This window comes from Ceratotherium simum, chromosome 17, assembly GCF_057802395.1.
Source record: "Ceratotherium simum simum isolate JZ-2026a chromosome 17, ASM5780239v1, whole genome shotgun sequence".
In the NCBI taxonomy this organism is placed as follows: domain Eukaryota; kingdom Metazoa; phylum Chordata; class Mammalia; order Perissodactyla; family Rhinocerotidae; genus Ceratotherium; species Ceratotherium simum.
In genome coordinates, this window is record NC_141916.1 from 61,779,091 (window position 1) to 61,803,662 (window position 24,572).

General features: G+C 38.1%; 1 protein-coding gene across 1 annotated transcript in view; it reads left to right on the forward strand.

Moving 5' to 3' along the window:
- LOC101392123 (long-chain specific acyl-CoA dehydrogenase, mitochondrial) overlaps positions 1 to 22,265 on the forward strand; it is a 53,254-nt gene extending 30,989 nt beyond the window's left edge. Inside the window, exons 10-12 of the mRNA XM_087441932.1 lie at positions 6,806 to 6,933; positions 15,670 to 15,756; positions 20,786 to 22,265. Coding sequence (XP_087298058.1) covers positions 6,806 to 6,933; positions 15,670 to 15,756; positions 20,786 to 20,879 — 309 coding nt within the window. The 3' untranslated portion in view covers positions 20,880 to 22,265. The remainder of the gene's footprint in view (positions 1 to 6,805; positions 6,934 to 15,669; positions 15,757 to 20,785) is intronic.
- The last annotated feature ends 2,307 nt before the right edge of the window (positions 22,266 to 24,572 follow it).

Below are 24,572 nucleotides of genomic sequence, written 5' to 3' on the forward strand. Positions count from 1 at the left end.
CATAGTTTTTAAACATAAAATTGGCCAGGGTCCCTATGGTGGGGGGGGGGCTGCCCTCAAAATATTTAGATGACTGAGATCCCATTTCTTAGAGGTTTTTCTCTAGAGCACAGGGATAATTCTCAAACTGCTTGAACAGCTCAAACAGCCTGTAGTCTTAATACCAGCCAGTCCAATAGAGCAGTCCAATTTCATTAAGATGGACTGAAAGTCAAATCAACGCAATTCCAAGGGGCAATGTAGTTCCAAAGAACAGTCCAGTTCCCAAGGGAATTGGACCAACGAATGATCAGTGCTGTTCCAAGGGACAGTCTGCTCCCAAGGAAGTCAGGCCGGAAGCTGGACCAGCTCAGTTCCAATGAACAGTCCAAAAGTTGCACCAAAGGCTAACCAGTTCCAAGTGTGGGAACAATCTGGTTCCAGAAAGAATCGGGCTAAGGCCAGCACAGTTCAGAAGAACAGCCTGATTTGAAGAATCAGGCCGAAGTGTCACCTGACTACTTGCAGACAAAGAAGGCCTTAACCAGAAAAGGACAAAGTCTTGAAACAGATCTCAAATAAAGCCTGGAGAGCCTCAGAGGCAAAGAGGGCAGAAGCTCGGATCCAGGAGAACCACTTACCCTCAGACTCCAGAGTAGAGGAGAAAAGTAGTGAGCTCCATGGGCTCTTTTGTGGGTACTGCACCTGTTTGCTCACCAGCCTCGGAGTCATCAGGGGGGTCTTTCCTGTATCCCCTATGAGCTGCCAAAAATGTTGACCTTAAACAAGTAGACAGACAGTTATTTCTCCAGCAAAATTGGGTTTATTCAGGATCAGCAAAGAATTAGAATTCTGGGTCTGCGGGCTGGCCCCGTGGCTTAGTGGTTAAGTACGCGCGCTCCGCTGCTGGCGGCCCGGGTTCGGATCCCGGGCGCGCATCAACGCACCGCTTCTCCGGCCATGCTGAGGCCGCATCCCACATACAGCAACTAGAAGGATGTGCAACTGTGACATACAACTATCTACTGGGGCTTTGGGGGAAAAAAATTAAAAAAAAAAAAAATTCTGGGTCTGCAACCATGGTGAGAATGTGCAAGTGCCCTAGCAGCAAGGGAAGAGGAAGTTGGGAGGGCTATTGTAAACAGAGTCCATTGGAGGAATTGAGAGTTCACTGTGTAGCGGCTTTTCATGGGTTGAGTTGTGACAGTCTCTCATTGGCTGAGCTTCTTGCCAGTCAGGAAGAGGAAGTCTTTTTTGCTGTTGTGCTCTGCAATCACTCTAGGGCATGAGAGCTCCCACTTTTGGCCTCCCATATCTAATTTAATGACATTTCTGTTTATTAATTTGACAGTAGTATAAAAATGGGACTACTGTGTTGTCGATGCAAAATAACCAATAACCATTCTATAGATAAGAGAAATGAGGTGAGTTTACTTGAGCCGGAGTGAGGATTATAACCCAAGAAGGTCTTAGAAAGCGTCCCAGAGAAGCATGGTTTTCAGTACAGTCTTATATCTTTTTAGAACAAAGAACATACATTAAACACCCAGGATGCATTTTTATCAAAATTTCAAAGAGGTGTTAAATTGTAAATTAGCAGGTCAACATGACTGTGATGTCAGGAAAGGGACTAATCCAGGCTGGGCGTTACCCATAGGGCGTTACAGTAGGGCGTAGGAGGTGAAGTATGCATTCTTATCTTAAGAGAGTGTATTCTTTACTTTAATGGTTGAGCAGATGTACAATGTATGTTTGATAGGCCATAAGTCAGGCTTTTGGTTCAAGCTAAATCAGTTTTGAACCCGAGTAGTTACCCCATATACCTCAATATGTGAGAATCTCCTCTCAATGCCAATAGTCACCCATCGAGAAATAATGATGTACACGATTTATTCTTTTTTGTTTCACTGAGCAAATATATATTGATTGCCTTCTAAAGGTTGTGTGCTCAAATGTGGTGTGATAGGTCTAACTCTGGAAATACACACTACAGGCTCATAGCAATATGAAGGGAGTGATATCAATGTGACTTTCCCAACTGTACTCAAAGTGGAGTTAGTGTCATTTGCTTCTCAAATCCACCCACCACCACTTTCACATCAAAACTATTAAAATGTTCATGCCTTTAGCCCCGTATTCTGGATACTTTAGAAAGTAAAGCACATAGACATATTGTCTATCCCCTTGGAAATCTACACTTGTGTTTATGGACTTTCATATTAAATTGCAACAAAGATGACTAATATTACCCAGATTGCCTGTATAGCTCAGACTGTTAAATGTGATTTCACATTTAACCATGAAGAAAATAGAAAATTGGTTTCTATTTTAAAATAGAAAATAGTGTTTTCCCATCAGAGAAAAAGGTTCTTTCAAAATATTTGTTCATTTAATAATATATATGTACATGTGTATGTATTTTGATAGCAAAAAGAGAAGCAGTTTTAATCCTTTTCAAAGTGTGTCATTTTATTGTTGTCTTCTTTCAAAGAAGACAAAGGTAGTTTACTAAAATTTCACTAGGGGTGGGCCGGCCCCGTGGCTTAGCGGTTAAGTGCGCATGCTCCGCTACTGCGGCCCAGGTTCAGATCCCGGGTGCGCACCAACGCACCGCTTCTCCAGCCATGCTGAGGCCGTGTCCCACATACAGCAACTAGAAGGATGTGCAACTATGACGTACAACTATCTACTGGGGGGCTTTCGGGAAAAATAGGAGGAGGATTGGCTATGGATGTTAGCTCAGAGCCAGTCTTCCTCAGCAAAAAGAGGAGGATTAGCATGGAGGTTAGCTCAGGGCGGATCTTCCTCAAAAAAAAAAAAAAGAAAAATTTCAGTAGGGGGCAGTAGCATTCTGCTTCCACAGGTATATTATTGATATGAGTAGTAGTATGTTTTCCAAGTGTAATATGTTCTTAATATATGTTCATATGTTATATAAATATATGTTCATATATGTAATATGTTCATATACATATAAAAGTATATCTGAGATTTCTGAGATATTTCTTCTGATCTTCTTGTTTTATCTAAATAAGTATCTTTGAATAATATTTTCGTATTCAATCTAGGTATGTATTCAGAGGCGATGAGTGACCAGTACGTGCCTAACTCTCCTGTTCTAGAGCTGGGTACACAGTGGTTCCAGTTATTAAATTGGAATAGATGACCTTTAAATGTCATATTATACTTGGCCAAATGTCATTTTATGACCGTATAACTATTCAGTTTCCTTTCTATTTGTTATCTTTGAATTTTTAACATGTGGGGCCTTTCTGACTGTTTGGATGAGCTTCACAAAATTTATTTTTTTTTTAGAATGGAGACCTACCATACTTAAGTAGCAATATTTACAGGCTTTTCCTTTCTTTTCATCTGTACCCTCCATAGTTGACGTCAAGTCTTATGATTTTCCATGGAATCGACAATAAAATAGTAAAATTCAGATATTAAATAATGATAATGTCTGTCATTTATTGACACTTTCTGTGTGACAGGCACTGTGCTAAATGGATTGTCTCATTTTTTTTCTTAACAACTCTATATAGTAAGTATTATATTTATCCTCATTTTACAGATAAGGGTATTGAGGCATAGAGAGGTTAAGTAACTTGCCCAAGATTACAAAAATATTCTAACTCTGGAACCTACACTCTTAACCCATAGGCTAGTTTTACCACCCAGAAATTTAAAGTAGATAGACCTTCCTTTCCTACCCCTTTCTTCACCTATGGACAATGAAGTGAAAATTCAGTGTTCTTTTCTAATGCAAGCTTGAGTTACTTCCTGTGTGGTATGTGCTCTTGATTCTAAGGGCGCAAAGTATTAGGAAAGGAATAGGAGAGGTGAAAAATAGCACTTCTTCATTACTTTCCTCCAGAAAGGGAATATCCACTTAAGACCTTGAGTGTGGGGTTAATTAACTATAAAATTAGGTAGCAAATGTAAGTTGTTATATTTTATCTTTGAGTCATAATATACTGGAGCATAACTATTGATGTTGTGTAAATGGAATACTGGGCTTGACAACCTCTCCAAAGCATATTCCACTTCCATAGTTCGATGACTCTAAGAATTTTGTCATTCAGAACTCTGAAAGAGACTGTATCTGATCCACTTAGTAATTTCAGGGGATTTTTTTTTTTAATGCTAGCTGCTGTATTATCTATTAGCAACTATTAATAAATCTTTAAAAATACTGCTATGAACATGTTCATGATTCACAAAAAGCACCTTGCTAGTAACGTGTGGTACAATTATTAGTTACCATTCATTAGAGAATAATTTCTGAAGGCATGGTGCAGTGTCTGCAGTGAAGAGCACACCCAACTCAATGCCAAGGATATGTAAACATTTAATCTCTTTATTCCCAGAGAGTAAATTATGTTCTCTTGGAGACATTAATTCCTTCAAACCTGTGGACTTCACTGAATGCACTGAAGCAAGAATTCTAAGTGAGCCCATCTTGGTCTGAACTTGAACTTCAGCTTCTAGAAGCTCCCAGCATTCCCATAGAAACAGCTCTCATATGAGAGAATTGGGCTTAAAGATCTTCATCCTCTCACACTGTAGACAGTGTGTAAATTCTCACATGTGTCATCACAGGGAGAGGGGACAAAAGCATCTTGAGACTTGTCAGATTCCCCCTTGTTTCCAGATGAAGTGTCATGGTGGTGTTAAACTAAACCAGGAGCAGGTGTAGAGCTCAGCTTCAGGGATTTTCATGGAATCTGTACTCATCTGTTTCCAATGCGTAAAAGAGTATTTACCCACTTTTTCATGTCTTGTTCCATCTTTAGATGTTCTGTGAGTAAACTTGGATTTGTGGGGTGGGAGTGGGAACTCTGTGCTGATTAAAGAGTAAAGATTTGGTCTAATTAGATAGGAATGAATAGAGAGGGACATAGAAAAAGGAAGGGAAAGAATGAGGGGGAAAGAAAGTTGGTTTTCTTTTTGAAGAAGAAGATTGGCCCTGAGCTAACATCTTGCCAGTCTTCTTTTTTCCTTTTTTCTCCCCAGAGCCCCAGTAGATAATTGTATATCATAGTTGTAGAGTTATAGCTGTTCTGTGTGGGAAGCTGCCTTAGCGTGGCTTGATGAGCGGTGCGTCAGTCTGCACCCAGGATCCCAACTGGAGAACTCTGGGCCACCGAAGCAGGGCATGCGAATTTAACTGCTACACCACCACACTGGCCCCAAGAAAATTTTGATGTAACCCACCATGTTCTGAATTATAGGCCAGGATACAGAGGTGGAAGAAGTGTGGCACCAGCCTTCCCACTGCTTGGTGTGGAATCATTAGATGCCAGTCACATTGTCTGTTTCTAGAACATGAAGGGGTAAAGCCAAGGGAGAGGCAGCCAGCTGGATTTTTCATGAGCACAGTAGTTGATACACCTATGAGGAGTCTGTCCCTCAGAGCTCCTGCTCCACTGGATGCTCCCTAGTCTTGCCTGGTCCTGGGTCTTATTAGACCCCTTTTCTGCTCTTTTCCAGACATGGAAATTACCCATACTGTCCCCACCACAATGATGCTGAAAGGTTTGGTTTTGTGGTTTGAGAATTGCTGTAACCAGTGGTAGAGGCAGGGCCAGTGTCCTCTGAGAACCGGGTCCCTAAAGCCTTCCTTGGAGAACTCAGTCATGGCTTTGGACTGCATAGATGGGGTGCATTTAATTTCTACTTTGAGTTTCACTGTGCCACCGTTTGTCACTAACTTCCATGCCTTTGATTAGCCACAGTGAAGGTCTCACTCATAAGTTACCCAGAAGAATTATCAAAACTCTGTTTCTATCTGAATTTCCAGAAGGAAGATAGAGCCAACTGACCATAGTTGGGCCTTGAACCTACAATGGGGTGTATTTTTGGAGGTTACTTAAGGTGGAAAGCCAGTATTTCAAATCCAAGCCAGTTTCCTGAAGGAGGTTTAAGATTTGGTACCAAAGTGACCAGATACAAATTCAAAATTCAAGGTGTGAGAGCCAAGAGTCAGGAATGCAGGAAAATTTGATTGAAGTGAGAGCAGTTGAGAACAGTTGAGGATGGACTAGACAGAATGATTTCCAAGAACACTGTTGATTGTCTGTGGCCAGTAGAAGGAGGTATATGGATATGTTAACATTGACAGCTGCAGACCATTCAGTTCAAATTAGAGACTGTGCTAGACCAGCTGTTGAGAGGATGAGAGGGAGGGTGGGGAGAGGTGGAAGAGATTGGGGGAACTGGACTTTGATCTTTTGAGTGCTGTGATTCAGTTGTTCTTCTGTTGCATTCTACAGATCTAGATTTAATACTTTGCAATATAAAATAATAATGACTAATAAACAAAAGTAAAATTTTTGATGTTGTCCTTCCAGTTTGTTACTTTGTTACTTTACTCCATATCAAAGAAGCAGAATAGGGAAATATGTATACTTAATTTCTTTAATAGAGAAAAATTCTTCGTGGATTTAGATTCGGGAGGAAAATCAGTGTTTTCAACAGCTGTACCCAAAGGACTGTACCACAAGATGGTGCTCACCCGTTAAAATCATCCTGTTTTTCAAGAAGTTTCCCTAAATAGTTTTAATTTTTAAATCTAAAACATGAGATGTTATTTACATATTTACCTATTTTTGCATCTTTTCTTTTAGTATAAGTTTCCTTAGCAATGAAATATAGTGGGTTTTAAATTTAAGCTGTCTAGTTAACATATGCCTCTTTTTTTGAGGGAGAACTCCCAGAAATTCCACTTTTGTTTTGCTCTAGAGATCTTTTATTATACAATTTTTGATATGCCAGGTGACTCAAAATATGCTCATTCTTTTCTTTCATTTCCTTTAAACTTAAGACAGTGCAGCATAAGCTAGCAGAATTAAAAACACACATTTGTGTAACCAGAGCTTTTGTGGACAGCTGTCTCCAGCTGCATGAAGCGAAACGTCTGGACTCGGCCACTGCTTCCATGGCGAAATATTGGTATGTGTCCGGCAGTAATTACAGTGTGATGTTTGCACAGTCTGTTATGGAATTCTTCCAACTTTAGACTCAGACTTGAGGGTCTTAAAGGAAGAAGGCTACATAAATGAAAACTGGCAATAAGAACCAGCTTTTAAAAAAATGCTGAAAGGTCCTATTAAGCCTATTTGTGATGTGCTAAAAATTACTTAAGTTAATATTTAACTTTTAGCTTGCCATTGAAAATAAAATATTGAGAGACTGAAGTAGGATGATTGATTAGTTCATTCAAGTAATAGTTTAATTTCAGATTATCTGAAGAGTGGCAGTATAGTGAGACCAAAAAAGAAGAGTAAAACTTCGAGACCTGAGATAGAGTCCCAGTTCTTTCACTAAATAACTGTAATTAATTTTAATTCTCTCTGGGTCAACATTTTCATATCTGTGAAATGAGTGGATCAGACAGGATTTTTCTATGTAGGGTGTTTTCCAGACCTAAGAAAAATTTCTGAAGAATTTCTGTCCAAATTTTCACATACTCTATTAAGTGAAGGGAAAAAATGTGCTATTAATATTAAAAAGACTTTCATTTGTATTAAAGATGATTAGCAATGTTGTTAAATATAAATTAATTGAAAAAAGGCCCCTATAAGGCTTTTGTGAAGTTTAAGATGCAAGAAAATAGTTTAAATCAGGTTCCGGAAGTGGGTTTGGTTTCCTCTGTTTTAAAAATAAACATTCTCACATCTCATTAGCCCAAAAATAACCTAGAAAAATTCCTGTCATCATTAACTTGTGTTCAGTTCAGTCAGAAGTAGAATGGGGAAGTATGCAGAAGAGTGCCTTATGTAATGATTCCAAAATAAGAAAATTCCCAGGTTGATATTGATGTGACATCACTAAGAACTGACACTTTTGGGGGAGACATGTTACATTTACCTTTATAGCAGGTTCTTTGACTAGTTGGAAAAAGTGTGAAAAAAAATTTTAGATGTTTTTGGAAAAAGAAATATCTGGATAGCTATTGACTTCATTATTCTTTGAAAACGCAGGTTTATAGACATATTGGTATGTCACGTTGAAGCAGAGGAAGCAACTAGTTATGGCCCAGTAAATATTTCACTAAAATACTTAGCAAACACAAAAAATTATAGAATTACAAATATTTCTGTCACCAAGTCTTGTGTGTTAATCATTATATTATTACTGTATTCTTAGGAATGTCCTCACCTGTCCTCTGGCTTGAGTTAAAAATGATTTTCAATAGGAAAATGTGTTTATCTTTTTTTTTTTTAATTTTTTGTTTATTGGAGTAACATTGGTTTATAACATTGTATAAATTTCAGGTGTACATCATTATACTTCTATTTCTGCATAGATTACATCATGTTCACCATCCAAATCCTAATTACAACCCATCACCACACACATGTGCCTAATTATCCCATTTGCCCTCCTCCCTCCCCCCTTGCCCTCTGGTAACCACCAATCCAGTCTCTGTCTCTATGTGTTTGTTTATTGTTGTTATTTTCTACTACTTAATGAGGGAAATCATACGGTATTTGACCTTCTCCCTCTGACTTATTTCACTTTGCATAATACCCTCAATGTCCATCCATGTTGTCACAAATGGCTGGATTTCATCGTTTCTTATGACTGAGTAGTATTCCATTGTGTATATATACCACATCTTCTTTATCCATTCATCCCTTGATGGGGTTGCCTCCAAGTCTTGGCTATTGTGAATAACACTGGAATAAACACAGGGGTGCCTGTATCTTTACGCATTGGTGTTTTCAAGTTCTTTGGATAAATACCCAGCAGTGGAATAGCTGGATGATGTGGTAGTTCTATCCTTAATTTTTTGAGGAATCTCCATACTGTTTTCCATAGTGGCTGCACCAGTTTGCACTCCCACCAGCAGTGTATGAGAGTCCCTTCTCTCCACATCCTCTCCAACACTTGTTTCCTGTCTTGTTAATTTTAACCATTCTGACAGGCGTGAGGTGATATCTCATTGTAGTTTTGGTTTGCTTTTCCCTGATAGTTAATGATGTTGAACATCTTTTCATGTGCCTGTGGGCCATCTGTATATCTTCTTTGGAGAAATGTCTGTACAGGTCTTTTGCCCATTTTTTAATTGGGTTGTTAGTTTTTTTGTTCTTGAGATGCATCAGTTCTTTATATATTTTGGAGATTAACCCCTTATGAGATGTATGGTTTGCAAATATCTTCTCCCAATTGTTAGGTTGTGTTTTCATTTTGTTGATGGTTTCCTTTGCTGTGCAGAAGCTTTTTAGTTTGATGTAGTCCCATTTGTTTATTTTTCCTATTGTTTCTCTTTCCTGGTCAGACATGGTGCTTGAAAATATGTTGCTAAGACCAGTGTCGAAGAGCGTACTGCCTGTGTTTTCTTCTAGAAGTTTCATAGTTTCAGGTCTTACATTCAAGTCTTTAATCCATTTTGAGTTAATTTTCGTGTATGGTATAAGGTAAGAGTCTACTTTCATTTTTGCAAGGGGCTATCCAGTTTTCCCAACACCATTTGTTGAAGAGACTTTCTTTTCTCCATTGTATGTTCTTGGCTCCTTTGTTGAAGATTAGCTGTCCATAGATGTGTGGGTTTATTTCTGGGCTTTTGATTCTATTCCATTGATCTGTGTGTCTGTTTTTGTGCCAGTACCATGCTGTTTTGGTTACTATAGCTTTCTAGTATATTTTGAAATCAGGGAGTGTGATACCTCCAGCTTTGTTCTTTTTTCTGAGGATTCCTTTGACTATTCGGGGTCTTTTGTTGTACCATATAAATTTTAGGATTCTTTGTTCTATTTCTGTGAAAAATGTTGTTGGAACTTTGATAGGAATTGCATTGAATCTATAGATTGCTTTAGGAAGTATGGACATCTTAACTATGTTAATTCTTCAAACCCAAGAGCACGGAATATCTTTCCATTTCTTTGTGTCTTCTTCAATTTCTTTCAGCAATGTTTTATAGTTTTCAGTGTACAGATCGTTCACCTCTTTGGTTAAGTTTATTCCTAGGTATTTTATTCTTTTTGTTGCAATTGTAAATGGGATTATATTCTTAATTTCTCTTGCTGCTACTTCGTTGTTAGTGTATAGAAATGCAACTGATTTTTGTATGTTGATTTTGTATCCTGCAACTTTACCGTATTCATTTATTACTTCTAAAAGTTTTTTGGTGGATTCTTTAGGGTTTTATATAAAATCATGTCATCTGCAAATAGAGTTTCACTTCTTCCTTTCCAGTTTAGATCCCTTTTATTTCTTTTTCTTGCCTGATTGCTCTGGCTAGGACTTCCAGTACTATGTTAAATAGGAGTAGTGAGACTGGGCATCCTTGTCTGGTCCCTGTTCTTAGAGGGCTACCTTTCAGTTTTTCACCATTGAGGATGGTGTTAGCTGTGGGTTTGTCATATATGTCCTTTATTATGTTGAGGTACTTTCCTTCTATACCCATTTTATTCAGTTTTTTTTTCATAAATGGCTGGTGTATCTTGTCAAATGCTTTCTCTGCATCTATTGAGATGATCATGTGATTTTTATTCTTCATTTTATTAATGTGGTGTATTACGTTGATTGATTTACAAATGTTGAACCATCCCTGCATACCTGAAATAAATCCCACTTGGTCATGGTGTATAATCTTTTTAATGTATTGTTGTATGCGATTGCTAGTATTTTGTTGAGGATTTTTGCATCGATGTTCATCAGTGATATTGGCCTGTAATTTTCTTTTTTTATGTTGTCCTTGTCTGGTTTTGGTATCAGGGTAATGTTGGCTTCATAGAATGAGTTAGGGAGTTTCCCCTCCTCTTCAATTTTTTGGAAGAGTTTGAGAAGGATAGGTATTAAGTCTTTTTTTAATGTTTGGTAGAATTCACCAGGGAAGCCGTCTGGTCCTGGACTTTTATTCTTGGAGAGGTTTGTGATAACTGTTTTGATCTCCTTACTGGTGATTGGTCTATTCAAATTCTCTATTTCTTCTTGATCCAGTTTTGGAAGGGTGTATGATTCTAAGAATTTATCCATTTCTTCCACATTGTCGAATTTGTTGGCATATAGCTTTCATAGTATTCTCTTATAATCCTTTGTATTTCTGAGGTGTCTGTTGTAATTTCTCCTCTTTCATTTCTGATTTTACTTATTTGATGCTTCTCTCTTTTTTTCTTGGTGAGTCTAGCTAAAGGTTTGTCAATTTTGTTGATCTTTTCAAAGAACCAGCTCTTGGTTTTATTAATTTTTTCTATTGTTTTTTTAGTGTCTATTTCATTTATTTCTGCTCTGATTTTTATTATTTCCCTTCTTCTACTGATTTTGGGGTTGTTTTTTCTTCTTTTTCCAGTTCCTTTAGGTGCATTGTTAGATTGTTTATTTGAGATTTTTCTTGTTTGTTGAGATAGGCCTGTATTGCTATAAAATTCCCTCTTAGAACCGCTTTTGCTGTATCCCATAAATTCTGATATGTCATATTTTCATTTTCACTTGTCTCCAGGTATCTTTTGATTTCTTTGTTGACCCAATCATTGTTCAGTAGCATTTTCTTTAATCTCCATGTATTTGTGGCTTTTCTGATTTTCTTCCTAGAGTTGATTTCTAGTTTTGTACCATTGTGGTCAGAAAAGATACTTGGTATTATTTCAATCTTCTTAAATTTATGGAGACTTGTTTTGTGGCGTAATATGTGATCAGTCCGGGAGAATGTTCCATGTGCATTTGAAAAGAACATGTATTCTTCAGTTTTTGGATGGAATGCTCTGTATATATCTACTAGGTCCATTGTTCTAGTGTGTCATTTAAGGCCAGTGTTTCCTTATTGATCTTCTGTTTGGATGATCTATCCGTTGGTGTAAGTGGAGTGTTAAAGTCCCCTACTATTATTGTGTTACTGCCTATTTCTCTTTTTATGTCTGTTAATAATTGCTTTATATATTTAGGTGCTCCTACGTTGGGTGCGTAGATATTTACAAGTGTTCTATCCTCTTGTTGGATTGTTCCCTTGATCATTATGTAATGCCCTTCTTTGTCTCTTTTTACAGTTTGTGTTTTAAAGTCTATTTTGTCTGATATGAGTATTGCTACCCCAGTTTTCTTTTCATTGCCATTTGCGTGGAGTATCTTTTTCCATCCCTTCACTTTCAGTTTGTGAGTGTCTTTAGGTCTGAAGCGTGTCTCTTGTATGCAGCATCTATATGGGTCTTGTTTTTTAATCCAGTCAGCCACCCTATGCCTTTTAATTGGAGCATTTAGTCCATTGACGTTTAAAGTAGCTATTGATAAGTAAGTACTTACTGCCATTTTTTAACTTTTTTTTTCTCAGTGTTTTAGTAGTCCTCTATACAGAATTGATGGACTCTTTAATTTGAACTCTGTCTGAAAGCTCTACTCTTTAACTCCCCTCCTGCGTAATTTTATGTTTTTGATATCATATCTAACCTCTTTTTTGTGCATTTGTATCCATTACCCTCTTATCATGGAAATAGATAATTTTTCCTATTTGTGGTCTTCTCTTTTCGCCTTAAATCAGTCCCTTTAACATTTCCTGTAGCACTGGTTTCTTGGTGACAAACTCCTTTAATTTTTGCTTCTCTGGGAAACTTTTTATCTCTCTTTCCATTTTGAATGATAACCTTGCCGGGTAGAGTATTCTTGGCTGTAAGTTTTTTCCTTTTAGCACTTTAAATATATCGTGCCACTCTCTTCTAGCCTGTAAGGTTTCTGCTGAGAAGTCAGCTGATAGCCTTATCGGGTTTCCTTTGTATGTAACTTGTCTTTCTCTTGTAGCCTTTAGTATTCTCTATTTATCTTTAATTCTGGACATTTTGATTATGATGTATCTTGGTATGGGCCTCTTTGGGTTTATCTTGTTTGGTGCTCTCTGTACCTGGATGTCTGCTTCCTTCCTTAGGTTAGGGAAGTTTTCATCTGTTGTTAAATCAAATAGATTCTCTGCTCCTTTGTCTTGCTCTTCTCTTTCTGGGACACTTATAACACAGATGTTAGTGCGCTTGATGTTGTCCCAGAGGTCCCTTAGACTGTGCTCACTCTTTTTAATTCTTTTTCCGTTACCTCTTTAGCTTGGGTAATTTCTTCTAGTCTTTTGTCTAGCTCGCAGATCCGTCCTTCTGTATCCTTTACTCTGCTTTTGAGTCCTTCTAGTGAATTTTTCATTTCCAGTATTGTAGTATGCATTTCTGATTGGTTCTTTTTTATATCTTCCAGTTCTTTGTTGACATTCTCACTGAGTTCATTTATTCCTCTCCCCACATCAGTGAGCATCCTTATCACTCTTTGTTTGAACTCTCTGTTGGGTAGGTTGCTCATTTCTGTTTCACTTAGTTCCTTTTCTGGGGTTTTGTCCTGTTCTCTTACTTGGAATGTATTCCTTTCCCTTCTCATTTTGCTTCTTTCCCTGTGCTTGTGTCTGTGTATTAGGTAGGGCAGCTATGTCTCCTGCTCTTGGAGAGGTGACCTTATATAAGTGATGCCTTAGGAGGCCTGCAGTGTCCTTCCCTCATTTCTCGATGTTCCAGAAGTGACCCCTGTGTGGGCTATGTGTGTCCTTCTGTTGTGCCGTGTTTGCTCTCCCTGTAAGCGCCCAGGGAGGCTGAATTATGCTCCTTGCCAGCTGTTGTAGTGCTCAGCTGCTTGTAGTTGTTGTGGGCCCTTCAGTCTCTTTATCGGGTGTGGGGAGCCCCAGCACAGTTGGCTGCAAGGTCTAATAGCACATTTGTGTTGCAGTATTTCTTTTAAGTGAGTAGGCCCTCAGCGTGGCAGGTTGTTAGGCTCAGGGGCTTACATTTGCTATAATCCTGCAGCCTTTAGGTCTCTTGTCAGCTCTCTGAGGATTGTAGCTGGGTGGGGCTGGCCTCAGGCATGGGAGCACCCAATTGTTTCATGCTTTGGAAGGTGGGGCAAACCCCCTATGTGGGTCTTTGAGAAGCACAAGTCTTCTGCAACTGACAAGCCCTGCCGCCCACAGGTCCGCACACACAGTCAACACAGTCCTGCCCCGTGTGCGCGCCCCGACCTCCTGAAGTGAACCCAGTCTCTTCACGGCGGTAGCCCCACACACTCCACCACTGCCCCACACTCTCCACCCGCTCCTTGTGCACACTCTACCCCACTGAAGTGGGCTCAGTCGCCAGGCTGCAGAGAATCCAGTCACCAATCTATGCAGGCCCACAAGTTGCCTGAGGGCTTGTTGTTGGGTGGGGCTAGTGCCTAGGGTGGGCTGCCTGCCCTTGCTGAGCTGCATTAAATCGGTGCTCTAGTGGGTGGGGCAGACCTGGGCTAGCAGGCCCCAGGGAGAACTCCAATGGTGTCTGTGTCAGCAGGCCCACACCAGGCCACAACAATGGCCGCCACCAATGTCCCAGTCCCTGGAGAGGTCTCACCTCTCACTGTGATGCACTCAGAGCCTATGAGGTGATTCTCTTTTCACCAAAGCACTGTGCAGTTTTCTTTCTGGTGATTTTAGGTTGCTTTCTGAAACGGGTGCGTTTGTGCGTGGGCCCTTCAAGAGCCGGTTTTAATTTCTTTGTGAAGCAGCTTTTCTGGGGGTACTCCCCAATGTTTTAGTAGCAGGCAAAGTCAGATATTATGCCACTCATCTCGATTGTGCTTGGTCCACAAAATGCCCACAGTGGGGGCGCTCCCCGCTCAGGCCCTGCTCCTCCAGGGACGGACCTTTGGGCTGCTCCCGGGCGGCCGTGAAGCTGGCGGCTTGTGAAGGTGGCGTTTTTTTTCTCTCCAGAAGGGAGTTTCTGCCTCTTCCACCTCAATTAGGATTGTCCTTTGTTGCAGGAACTCCTCTTATCCAGTTTTCAGTTCTCTCTCAGTGGTAATTTTTCCATGAGTAGTTGTAAATTGGCTGTGTCTGCGGGAGGAGGTGAGTTCAGAGTCTGCTTACGCCGCCATCTTGACTTCTCTCCGTGTCTCTTCTTTTTGCTTTATGTTTCCCACTGTTGAAAAATAAATTGAAAAGACTTTTGTACTAACTTATATTTTTATATTAAGATGAAAAAAATCCTTACCGATTATCTTATGGATTTTAATGATAATTAAGATTGTTGTGATGAGATCAGAAAAGAATATTTCTCAAGTACTGCATATTAATGCACATAAACTTCAGGAATAATAATTCCCAAGTAATCTTTAATAAGTTTCCTCTATGATGGCATGTACTTTAATAGTAGTCTGCCCTGTTAGGTTTTCACTTTTACTTTCAGTTTATTTCTCAAAACGTTAAAAAAATTTTTTTTCACAGTTACTGAAATTCAGAATTGCAACCTTCAGGTAGCAAGTGACATCTTTGGAGGAAAAGAAGACATATTACAAAGGCAAAAGGAAATAGGTGGCTGTAAAATTATACAGTTAACTTAGATCATATAGAGAATCTAAATAAATTAGACCAAATTCAAGTTTTTACTATATCCTTTTCAGGCCTAAAGTAGCCAAAATCTCATAATCTAAGCTTTCTGTGTTTTGTTTCCAGTCTTAAAAACCCAGCCAGAAATATAGTTGACAAAGAAAGTATTCATTGTGGGAAAATTCTCCTGAGATTTATTTTGTATGTAATTTATATCCATTTTCTCTGGTTGACTAATACGCCTCATTTTAATTGATAAATGTGTGCATTTAAACACTCATAAATCATTTGTTTCCTGATTATGAAGCACCTCATGGAAGTCCATTTCAAATGTACCTTTTCTGCTTTTTATTTTGGTCGTCTAGGGCGTCTGAGTTACAAAACAGTGTAGCTTATGACTGTGTACAGCTCCACGGAGGCTGGGGATACATGTGGGAGTTCCCAATCGCAAAGTGAGTATGGCTTTTATGTTACACTCTCCTGGCTGATGGGAAGAAAAGAAAATTTCCTTCCTGTACTTTGTACATTGTACATATATTCTATATATGTACAATGGGAATATAGAGGGAAAGGAGATGCAAAATCTTTATATTTTTCAATTGACTGCAGAGTGTGTTCAAGCAGATTTCCATGGCTTTATGTTATTGGCTCACCACTAGGATTTTGTTATTATTAAAGAAAGTGAAGAGACCAATACACTAAAGCTTGAGGGTTGGCTTCATTTGAATCATTATATAGAAGGACTAACATTAATTTTTTTATAGTTGAATAATATTTTATTTTATTAATTAACTATAATTATTCATGTTATTTCTCAATTTTTACTATGACAGCAATGCTACAACAAACACCTTTATACATTTATCAGATACGTGTTTTTGATTACAACAGGACAGATTCCCAAAAGAAGTATTGTTAGTTCGAAAGTATGCATATTTTAAATATTAATACATTTCCAGACTATTTCCTTCAGTTTGTAGCAACTCATACTCAAATGAACAAAGTCTGAGGATGCCTTCTCCTCCTAAGCTATGAGTGTTATTGCCTTTTAAACTCTGTGCTAATCTAATGGGTAAAAATAGGTTATTATTCTTCCTTTAATGTGCATTAACTATTATTTTATTTTGTTTTACTGTGGTAAGAACACTTAACATGAGATCTATGCTCTTCACAAATTTTTGAGTGTACCATACAGTATTGTGAACTATAGGTACAATGTTGTATGCGGATCTCTAGAGCTTATTCATTTTCCTTAATTGAAACTCTATGCCCATTAATTAGTAACCCCCTTTTTCCAATCCCCTTAGCCACTGGCAACCACCATTTCTGTTTGATTCTATGAATTCGACTATTTTAGATACCTTATATAGATGAAATCATGTAGTATTTGTCTTTCTGTGACTGACATTTAACTTAGCAACATGTCCTCAAAGTTCATCCAGGTTGTCACAGATTGCAGAATTTCCTTCTGTTTTAAGGTTGGATGGAATTCCATTGTATGTATATACTACATTTTCTTTACCCATTCATCTGTCCATGGACATTTATGTTCTTTCCACATCTTGGCTACTGTGATTAATACTGCAATGAACATGTGACTGCTAATATCACTTGGAGGTCCTGATTTCAATTCTTTTGAATAGATACCTAGAATTGTATGGTAGTTCTGTTTAATTTTTTAGGAACCTCCACGCTGTTTTGCATAGTGGCTGCACCAATTTACATTCCCTCCAACAGTGTGCAAGCATTCCAATTTCTCTACATCCTCACCAACACTTGTCTTTTGTTTTTTTGTTAATAACCATCCTGACAGGTGTGAGGTGATATCTCATTGAGATTTTGATTTGCATTTCCCTGATGATTAGTGACATGGAGCATTTTTTCATGTACCTGTTGGTCATTTATATGTCTTCTTTGGAAATATCACTTTTTAAAACTAAAGAAAAAAATGACACTACAGAAAAATTAACCTCCATATGAAAAGGATCTAAGTTGTCATATCTTAAATATTTGATCATTTGTTTTCCTCTAAAAGACAAATCAAAAGTATTAATTTTTTCCAACTAGAATTATTTCCTTCAAATTAAAAGAAATTAAATTTCACTTTTTCATTGTAGCACGTATGAATATTCCTGTCATTAGTTCCCAGCAGTCCCAGTTTGTCGATAGGTAGCATCCTCTTCCGTATTTCTTCCTCCATCTCCATAATTTCTTCTTTCCTTCTTCCAATAGTCTTTTGCCTTGATAATATCCCCATGGCGTTTCTCCTCATCACTCTAGAAAATATATTTTCCTCTTATTTAGCAATATTTTCAGTTTATAAAATTTTCCCAAGGAAGTTTTTGCTATATAGAGAGAACTTCAATTTAGTTCTGAATCTGAGACTGAGAATCTTATGGGCTTCTAAAAACTTTCTAATTTTAATCTAAATACAGAGTATCCAAAGGGAAAAATTATCAAACTAGTATTCAAACTGACTTTCAAATTTGTCATTTTGGCAAGCATAGTGAAAACATTTGATAGACTTATAGTTTTTAATGAGGAAAGTAAACATTTTATTAAAGTTACATTAAGAACAGGAGCTCCAGCATAGATATAATTTACTAATTTTCTCTAACCATTAGGCAGCTCAGAAAGCTTAAATCACAGCGTGTATATAATATATAACCTTTTATAAAAACTCAGCCACAGTGAGAGCTTTTCCCTTCTTTGGGAATGCAGGCATGAAGTAGCTAAATGCTTTCTTTTTTAATCCATCCTTGGACTTGGATTTTGGTATATCCTTTTCAGAACTACTTCAAATAGGTCTTAATCAGAAGCAGATTTATTTTTTTATCTTTGTATAGTCATGAAACCAGAAGTAAACACTGAGTTATGCTAGCAGAAATTAAATTATCACTGGAATTTTTCCTGTGCATTTTCATGTTTTATTCATAATATTAATTCATCTTATTCACAATATTGACAATATTCACAACGCTAAGAAAGTAAAATAATAATGGATGTTTATGTTTTCCTACTTAACTGTGCTGTTGCAACTTCTGCTGGGAATGTAGACATGTCGTGGTTCAGTGTTTGTCTAGTTTAGTTTGGGTTATAAGAAAGGCATCCCAGGTGAAGAGGAGTCAGCCATCTACAGGGCCCACGATCAGAGTGGAGCATCAGTCTTGGTCTCTTTTCTCAGAGGCAGTTACTTCAGGTGAGTAGCAAGCAAAAATTGTAGCTTGATGGCTTGTTTGAAATCCCTGGTTTCAATTTGAGAGACTTCTATTTCCTTTCAGAAATAATAATCCCCTGTTGCCCAGCTTGTTAGTTCAAAGATTGTATGAACTTTTAAACTAGACTGCTATTTCTCTCCCCAAAGACATGGGGAAGGAACTTTTTATAAGATGATAAGAGAGAGTAGTAGATAATATCAAAAAGCTAATCCGACACATTAGGTACTGTGTGGATGCAGTGTGCTGACTTTGATTTGATAGAAAAAAGTCATTGTAATTGTGTTTCTTAGATCCTCAGATTAAGCTATATTATTTGTGTGTGTGTGTGTGTTGCTGAGTCTTGCTTTCACAGATAAAAGAGGTACTTTTTTGTTTTGTTTCATTTTATTTTGGGGGTTTTTTTGTTTGTTTATTTTTAAATAACTGGTCTTGAGCATGTGAGTTTGTTTCAGTCTTACTCATTAGGCTTGGGGCCTATGAGAAGTGAGGCTTATGCTTTGCCATTTTTCAGGACTTCTCTGCCGTGCTGGGAAGAGCAGAGATACAGAGCTTCATCACTGTGTGGCTAAGCATTCCTTCTGCTGCCTTTCTCTGTTACTTTTAGTTGATGACTGAAATTAATTAGTAACCTATAAAAGGTCTACTGATCTCTGTCATTATCTACTCCATTGGAACTTCTTTAAAGTGAAAAAAAAAAGCCCAGCCTAGGCCATCACTGAGATTGCTGAAGTAGGCTGGAATGTCGGGTAGGTGCAGTAAATGTGGGGGCTGGATTTCGTGGGCAACAATGGAATCTGTTCAAAAGAAGAATTATATTTGAAACACAAATGTCTCTGGATTTCAAGTTTCATCAGAGAGTAGATATTGAGACTCTAAAATTCCTTCATAATATAGTAAATCAAATCAGTAAATACTTACTGAATGCTAACCATTTGCACGGTACCATGAGGAATATGGAGAAGAATAACCAGAATTGGTCATGTTCCTAAAGAGCTGGCACGTTTAATTTGTCTCAGAAATTAAATTAAAAAATAAACAAACAGGGGCCTGCCCGGTGGCACAGCGGTTAAGTGCACGTGCTCTGCTTCGGTGGCCAAGGGTTGGCAGGTTTGGATCCTGGGCGCACACCGACACACTGCTTGTCAAGCTATGCTGTGGCGGTGTCCCATATAAAGCGGAGGAAGATGGGCACGGATGTTAGCCCAGGGCCAGTCTTCCTCAGCAAAAATAAAAAGAGGAGGATTAGCATCGGATGTTAGCTCAGGGCTGATCTTCCTCACAAAAAAAAAAACCAAAAACACACAAACAGATTTTATGCTTAAAAAAAATGCCTTTCTGTTTGTCTGCTAGGAAAGTCCAAAGTTTTGATAACAAGTCCTGCGCACCTGGGCCAGGGACAAGATTGTGATATAATAAGAAAGATACTTGCCAAAGTGCCAGTCACGTAACAGGGACCATTAAATAGCAGCCGTTAATTAGTAAGGTATTAACTTCTCTGCCTCTCAGTTCCTTTACCTGCAAAATGATGATAATATTTATCCTCCCTGATCCCTGAGAGGGTACATTGAGATGAGAAAAGGTAAAAAGAACTATACAGTGTCATGGTTACTGTCATCACTACCAAAGGTGAATTTCTGATAACATTTTTTTGTTTATTTGTGGCAATGGACTCACCTACTCAGTATTTTAACCTCATACGTTACTGGAGTGATTATTAACCATTTCCAAAAAATAAGTTACTTGTTAACTTTTTGGGAAGTAATATTTTCTGAAGCATCAATTTATACCCTGATGGCGGCAGTGGTGGTGGGAATCTAAAGAGATGTTAGAAAATACATACTTTCTTTTTTCTTTTGTTTTCTATAAAACCAATGGATTTAAACTTTTTTGGGAAACATTAACGATAACAAGAAATTAAGATATTCCATCCATTTCTAAATCTAAAACAGCATCTTTAAGAATGCTATTGTATGTGCTGAATTTTACAAAATTAAAGCAAATTAAACATATTTATAAAAGTTATTTTGAATTTGTAATCTCTAGAGCAAACTAAAAGAAAGCTATGCAGATGATCAATATCTTAATAGAATTTTATGATTATTCCAATCTAGGATGAATGCCATACTGAAAAAAAGTAACTTATGAAGAACTTTTATTGTTTGAATTTCATTAAATGAATACTTTAATAGTTACCTGATGAGACAAAACTTATAATTTCTAATATCTTTTATTTATTCATTCGATCATCTTCTGATTTATCCAGAGCTTATGTGGATGCCCGAGTTCAGCCGATCTATGGCGGTACCAATGAAATAATGAAGGAGCTGATTGCAAGAGAGATTGTTGGTGACAAGTAGACATCTGCCCACATCCTGGAATCTGATTACAACTAATCTGGTTTTAAATCTACTCGAGATAAAATGCAACCTGGAAAGGGAGGAAACACTAAAATGTTTTTTTGTGAGGAAGATCAGCCCTGAGCTAACATCTGATGCCAATCCTCCTCTTTTTTGCTAAGGAAGATTGGCCCTGGGCTAATATCCATGCGCATCTTCTTCCACCTTATATGTGGGACGCCGCCACAGCATGGCTTGACAAGCGGTGCATCGATGCACGCCTGGGATCCAAACCTGCAAACCTGGGCTGCCGCAGTGGAGCATGTGCACTTAACCACTGTGCCACCAGGCCAGCCCCACTAATCATGTTTTTATATGCTTTATGTCTATGGAGAAAGAAATCAAATACAAACAGAAGATTAACACAGTGGGAGGAGAAATCTTTGAATCCAAAGATTCTAAATTCTCCAATATAAGGTTTAACATTTAATTTTTTATATAGGTAAAAGGCAAACATTTTCTGACTGTAGAAGCCTTAATGTCTCATTTATCCCTAAAATTCTAAAAAAGCATAATTGCTTAAATCTTTAAAGTTGAGGCAGAAGTAATTTTATTATACTATAAAAACATACTTACAGCACATTGACTGTGAAAGGGAAAAATAAATATAATTTAGAATGCAAAATAATTTCAGCTATCTTTTGCTCTGAATTCTCCAGAAACAGTGGTTTCTACCACTGCACTGTAAGCCTATGTTTGTAAGCAATGGAAACCTTTGTTTAAACAAAAGCTGATGCAGAGTCCCTGTGAAATGCTGCTGAGTTAAGACCTGCTCTAGCTGAAGCAGAAAGCCTCCCTACCTACAGCCCTGGAGCCACTAGGACTCGGCCAAGCATGTGCCTACCCTGACTAGAGAAAGCGCTTGGTTTTCTGAGATACCCACACCTGGGCTGTCAAGACATTTCCATCCCAGTTTAATTTGCAGGAGAACACAGAATAATCCATCATCCTTTAGTTCCAAGATATTGGTATATTTTATAGGTATCAAAACAGTGCCTTTTATTTTGGAACAGTGTACTTTTTAAAATTATCGAGCACGTTCTGTCTTCCCTAAGCCAGGCTGTTCAATATGATGGCAAATGAAACTGGCAGGGTCCCTGCTAATAAGTGAATAAACAAAAAAGTTGTAATAAAGAAGCAAATAATTTCAGATCATGATAAGTGTAATAAAAGAAATAAAGTAAGCGTTTAAAATAGGAAGGTGAGGAGATGACATTTGATACGAGACTTAAAAGTAATTATTAAGAAATAAACCGTTAATTTAATTTGTAAACTGCAGGCGTCATTTCAGGACTTGTTTTTCTTTGCATATATAGTGGTGAGACAGTGAATAAAGTAGTTTTTAAATGGAAACAAATAGATGTGTTCTTATTCAACTTAGAAAACCTAAGCATTTTATTTGATGTTGTTGGTATTAAACATTGTTTTTTAATGTAACTGTTACAACTGGATAGAGCAGAAGGAAGAGAAAATACTTTGATACCATTCTGTCCTAGAATTAACACACCTTTGATTTGCTCTTGGGTAGAAGTTTGTGTGATTGCCAGCTTGAGTTCTTGCTCATATATACTAAATACCATGCAAAATGGGTTAAAATTAATTTTTATTAGATATTACTGTATTTGCTGCTTTCACCTTCCTCCTGCTACCAGGAGGCAATATAGGATTAGACAGACCACTTCCCCTGCCCCAGCCTCTTTCCCTTTTCCCCCAATCTTAACAGAAACTAGATTTTAGCAATACAACATCTGTAGTGTAAAAAGTAAGTTAGCGTAGTAGAAGAAGCCTTCTACGTAGAGATGGACAGACCTGGGTTTAAATGATGACTCTACTATTTAGGAGCCATTGGAACTTCGGCAAGTTATTTAACTTCTTAGGATTCCTTCAGGTGCAAATGACAAGAGAAACCCAATTCACACCATCCTAAGCAAAAGTACTAGCTTTAAAGGATTGTGGAGTAGCTCATACAGTCTAAAGAACTGTAGGAACTAGAGTCTCAAGGGCTGGATTCTGGAGCTTAAAACTGCCAGCACTTACACTATATCCACTTATTTTTACTTATCTTTGCAAATGGGCCTAATGAACACTGCAGAGAAGTTTCATTACAGGGCCTGTAAATATGACCTTGGGCTGCTCCAGGCCCGTGTCCTTCAGCACAGTGTCATTATAAGGTAGGGGAAAAGTGCCCTGTGATTGACAGTCCCCCCGAGTCCCCCCAGGAACACTCGGCCTGGGGAAGCGGTTCCTGAACAGGGAGTGGAGTTATCAAAAGAGAGGGACGAGAAAGTCTGCTGGGCAGACCTGAGTCACCCGCACATGCGTTGGCAGAGCTGCTGCAGTCCGTAGAGGTGGGAAGAAGCCCCAGTAATCTTCATATATCAAAAAGTGAAAGGCTTTCTGAGGTAGGATGTTTTCTTGGAATGATCTCTGGAATGTTTTCTGTCTCTTATAAGCTGGTTGTTTTCTTTGTCTTGCCAATTTCAGTCTGGTTTTGCACCCCCAGAAGAAGCATGTGTTGTATCATAGGCTTAAAGCTGAAAGCAAAAAAGGGAATTCAGAATGTGTTTCTTAATCTCCCATTTGGTTTTCATTTTTTAAATAGCTGATCTTTGTGTTTTGTTTGTGTGGCTTTGATTGTCCCCTAGGGAGGGGGTTTGTCATCTGTATCTCATGCAGTGCCAAGTGCTTGAGAAACGATAAATAATAATAATGCTGAAAAAACAGACTGGACCAACACAGCGAGAAAGCCACACTGTGTAAATAATTAATGAGAATCAAAAAGCCTGCATAATTTTGGGTTTTGGCTGAGATTTTTAGAATCATAGTTATTGCTTTAAAATTACTTTTGGCATTTCTTTCTTTCTTTTTTTTTAATTTTTTGTTTATTGCAGTAACATTGGTTTATAACATTGTATAAATTTCAGGTGTACATCATTATAATTCTATTTCTGCATAGATTACATCATGTTCACCACCCAAATACTAATTACAACCCATCACCACATACATGTGCCGAATTATCCCTTTCACCGTCCTCCCTCCCCCCTTCCCCTCTGGTAACCACCAATCCAATCTCTGTCTCTCTGTGTTTGCTTATTGTTGTTATTATCTACTACTTAATGAAGGAGATCATACGGTATTTGACCTTCTCTCTCTGACTTATTTCACTTTGCATAATACCCTCAGTGTCCATCCATATTGTCACAAGTGGCTGGATTTCATCGTTTCTTATGGCTGAGTAGTAGTCCATTGTGTATACATACCACATCTTCTTTATCCATTCGTCCCTTGATGGGGTTGCTTCCAAGTCTTGGCTATTGTGAATAATGCTGCAATGAACACAGGAGTGCATGTATCTTTATGCATTGATGTTTTCAAGTTCTTTGGATAAATACCCAGCAGTGGAATAGCTGGATCATATGGTAGTTCTATCCTTGATTTTTTGAGGAATCTGCATACTATTTTCCATAGTGGCTGCACCAGTTTGCACTCCCACCAGCAGTGTATGAGAGTTCCCTTCTCTCCACATCCTCTCCAACACATGTTGTTTCCTGTCTTGTTAATTATAGCCATTCTGACGGGCGTGAGGTGATATCTCATTGTAGTTTTGATTTGCATTTCCCTGATAGTTAATGATTTTGAACATCTTTTCAT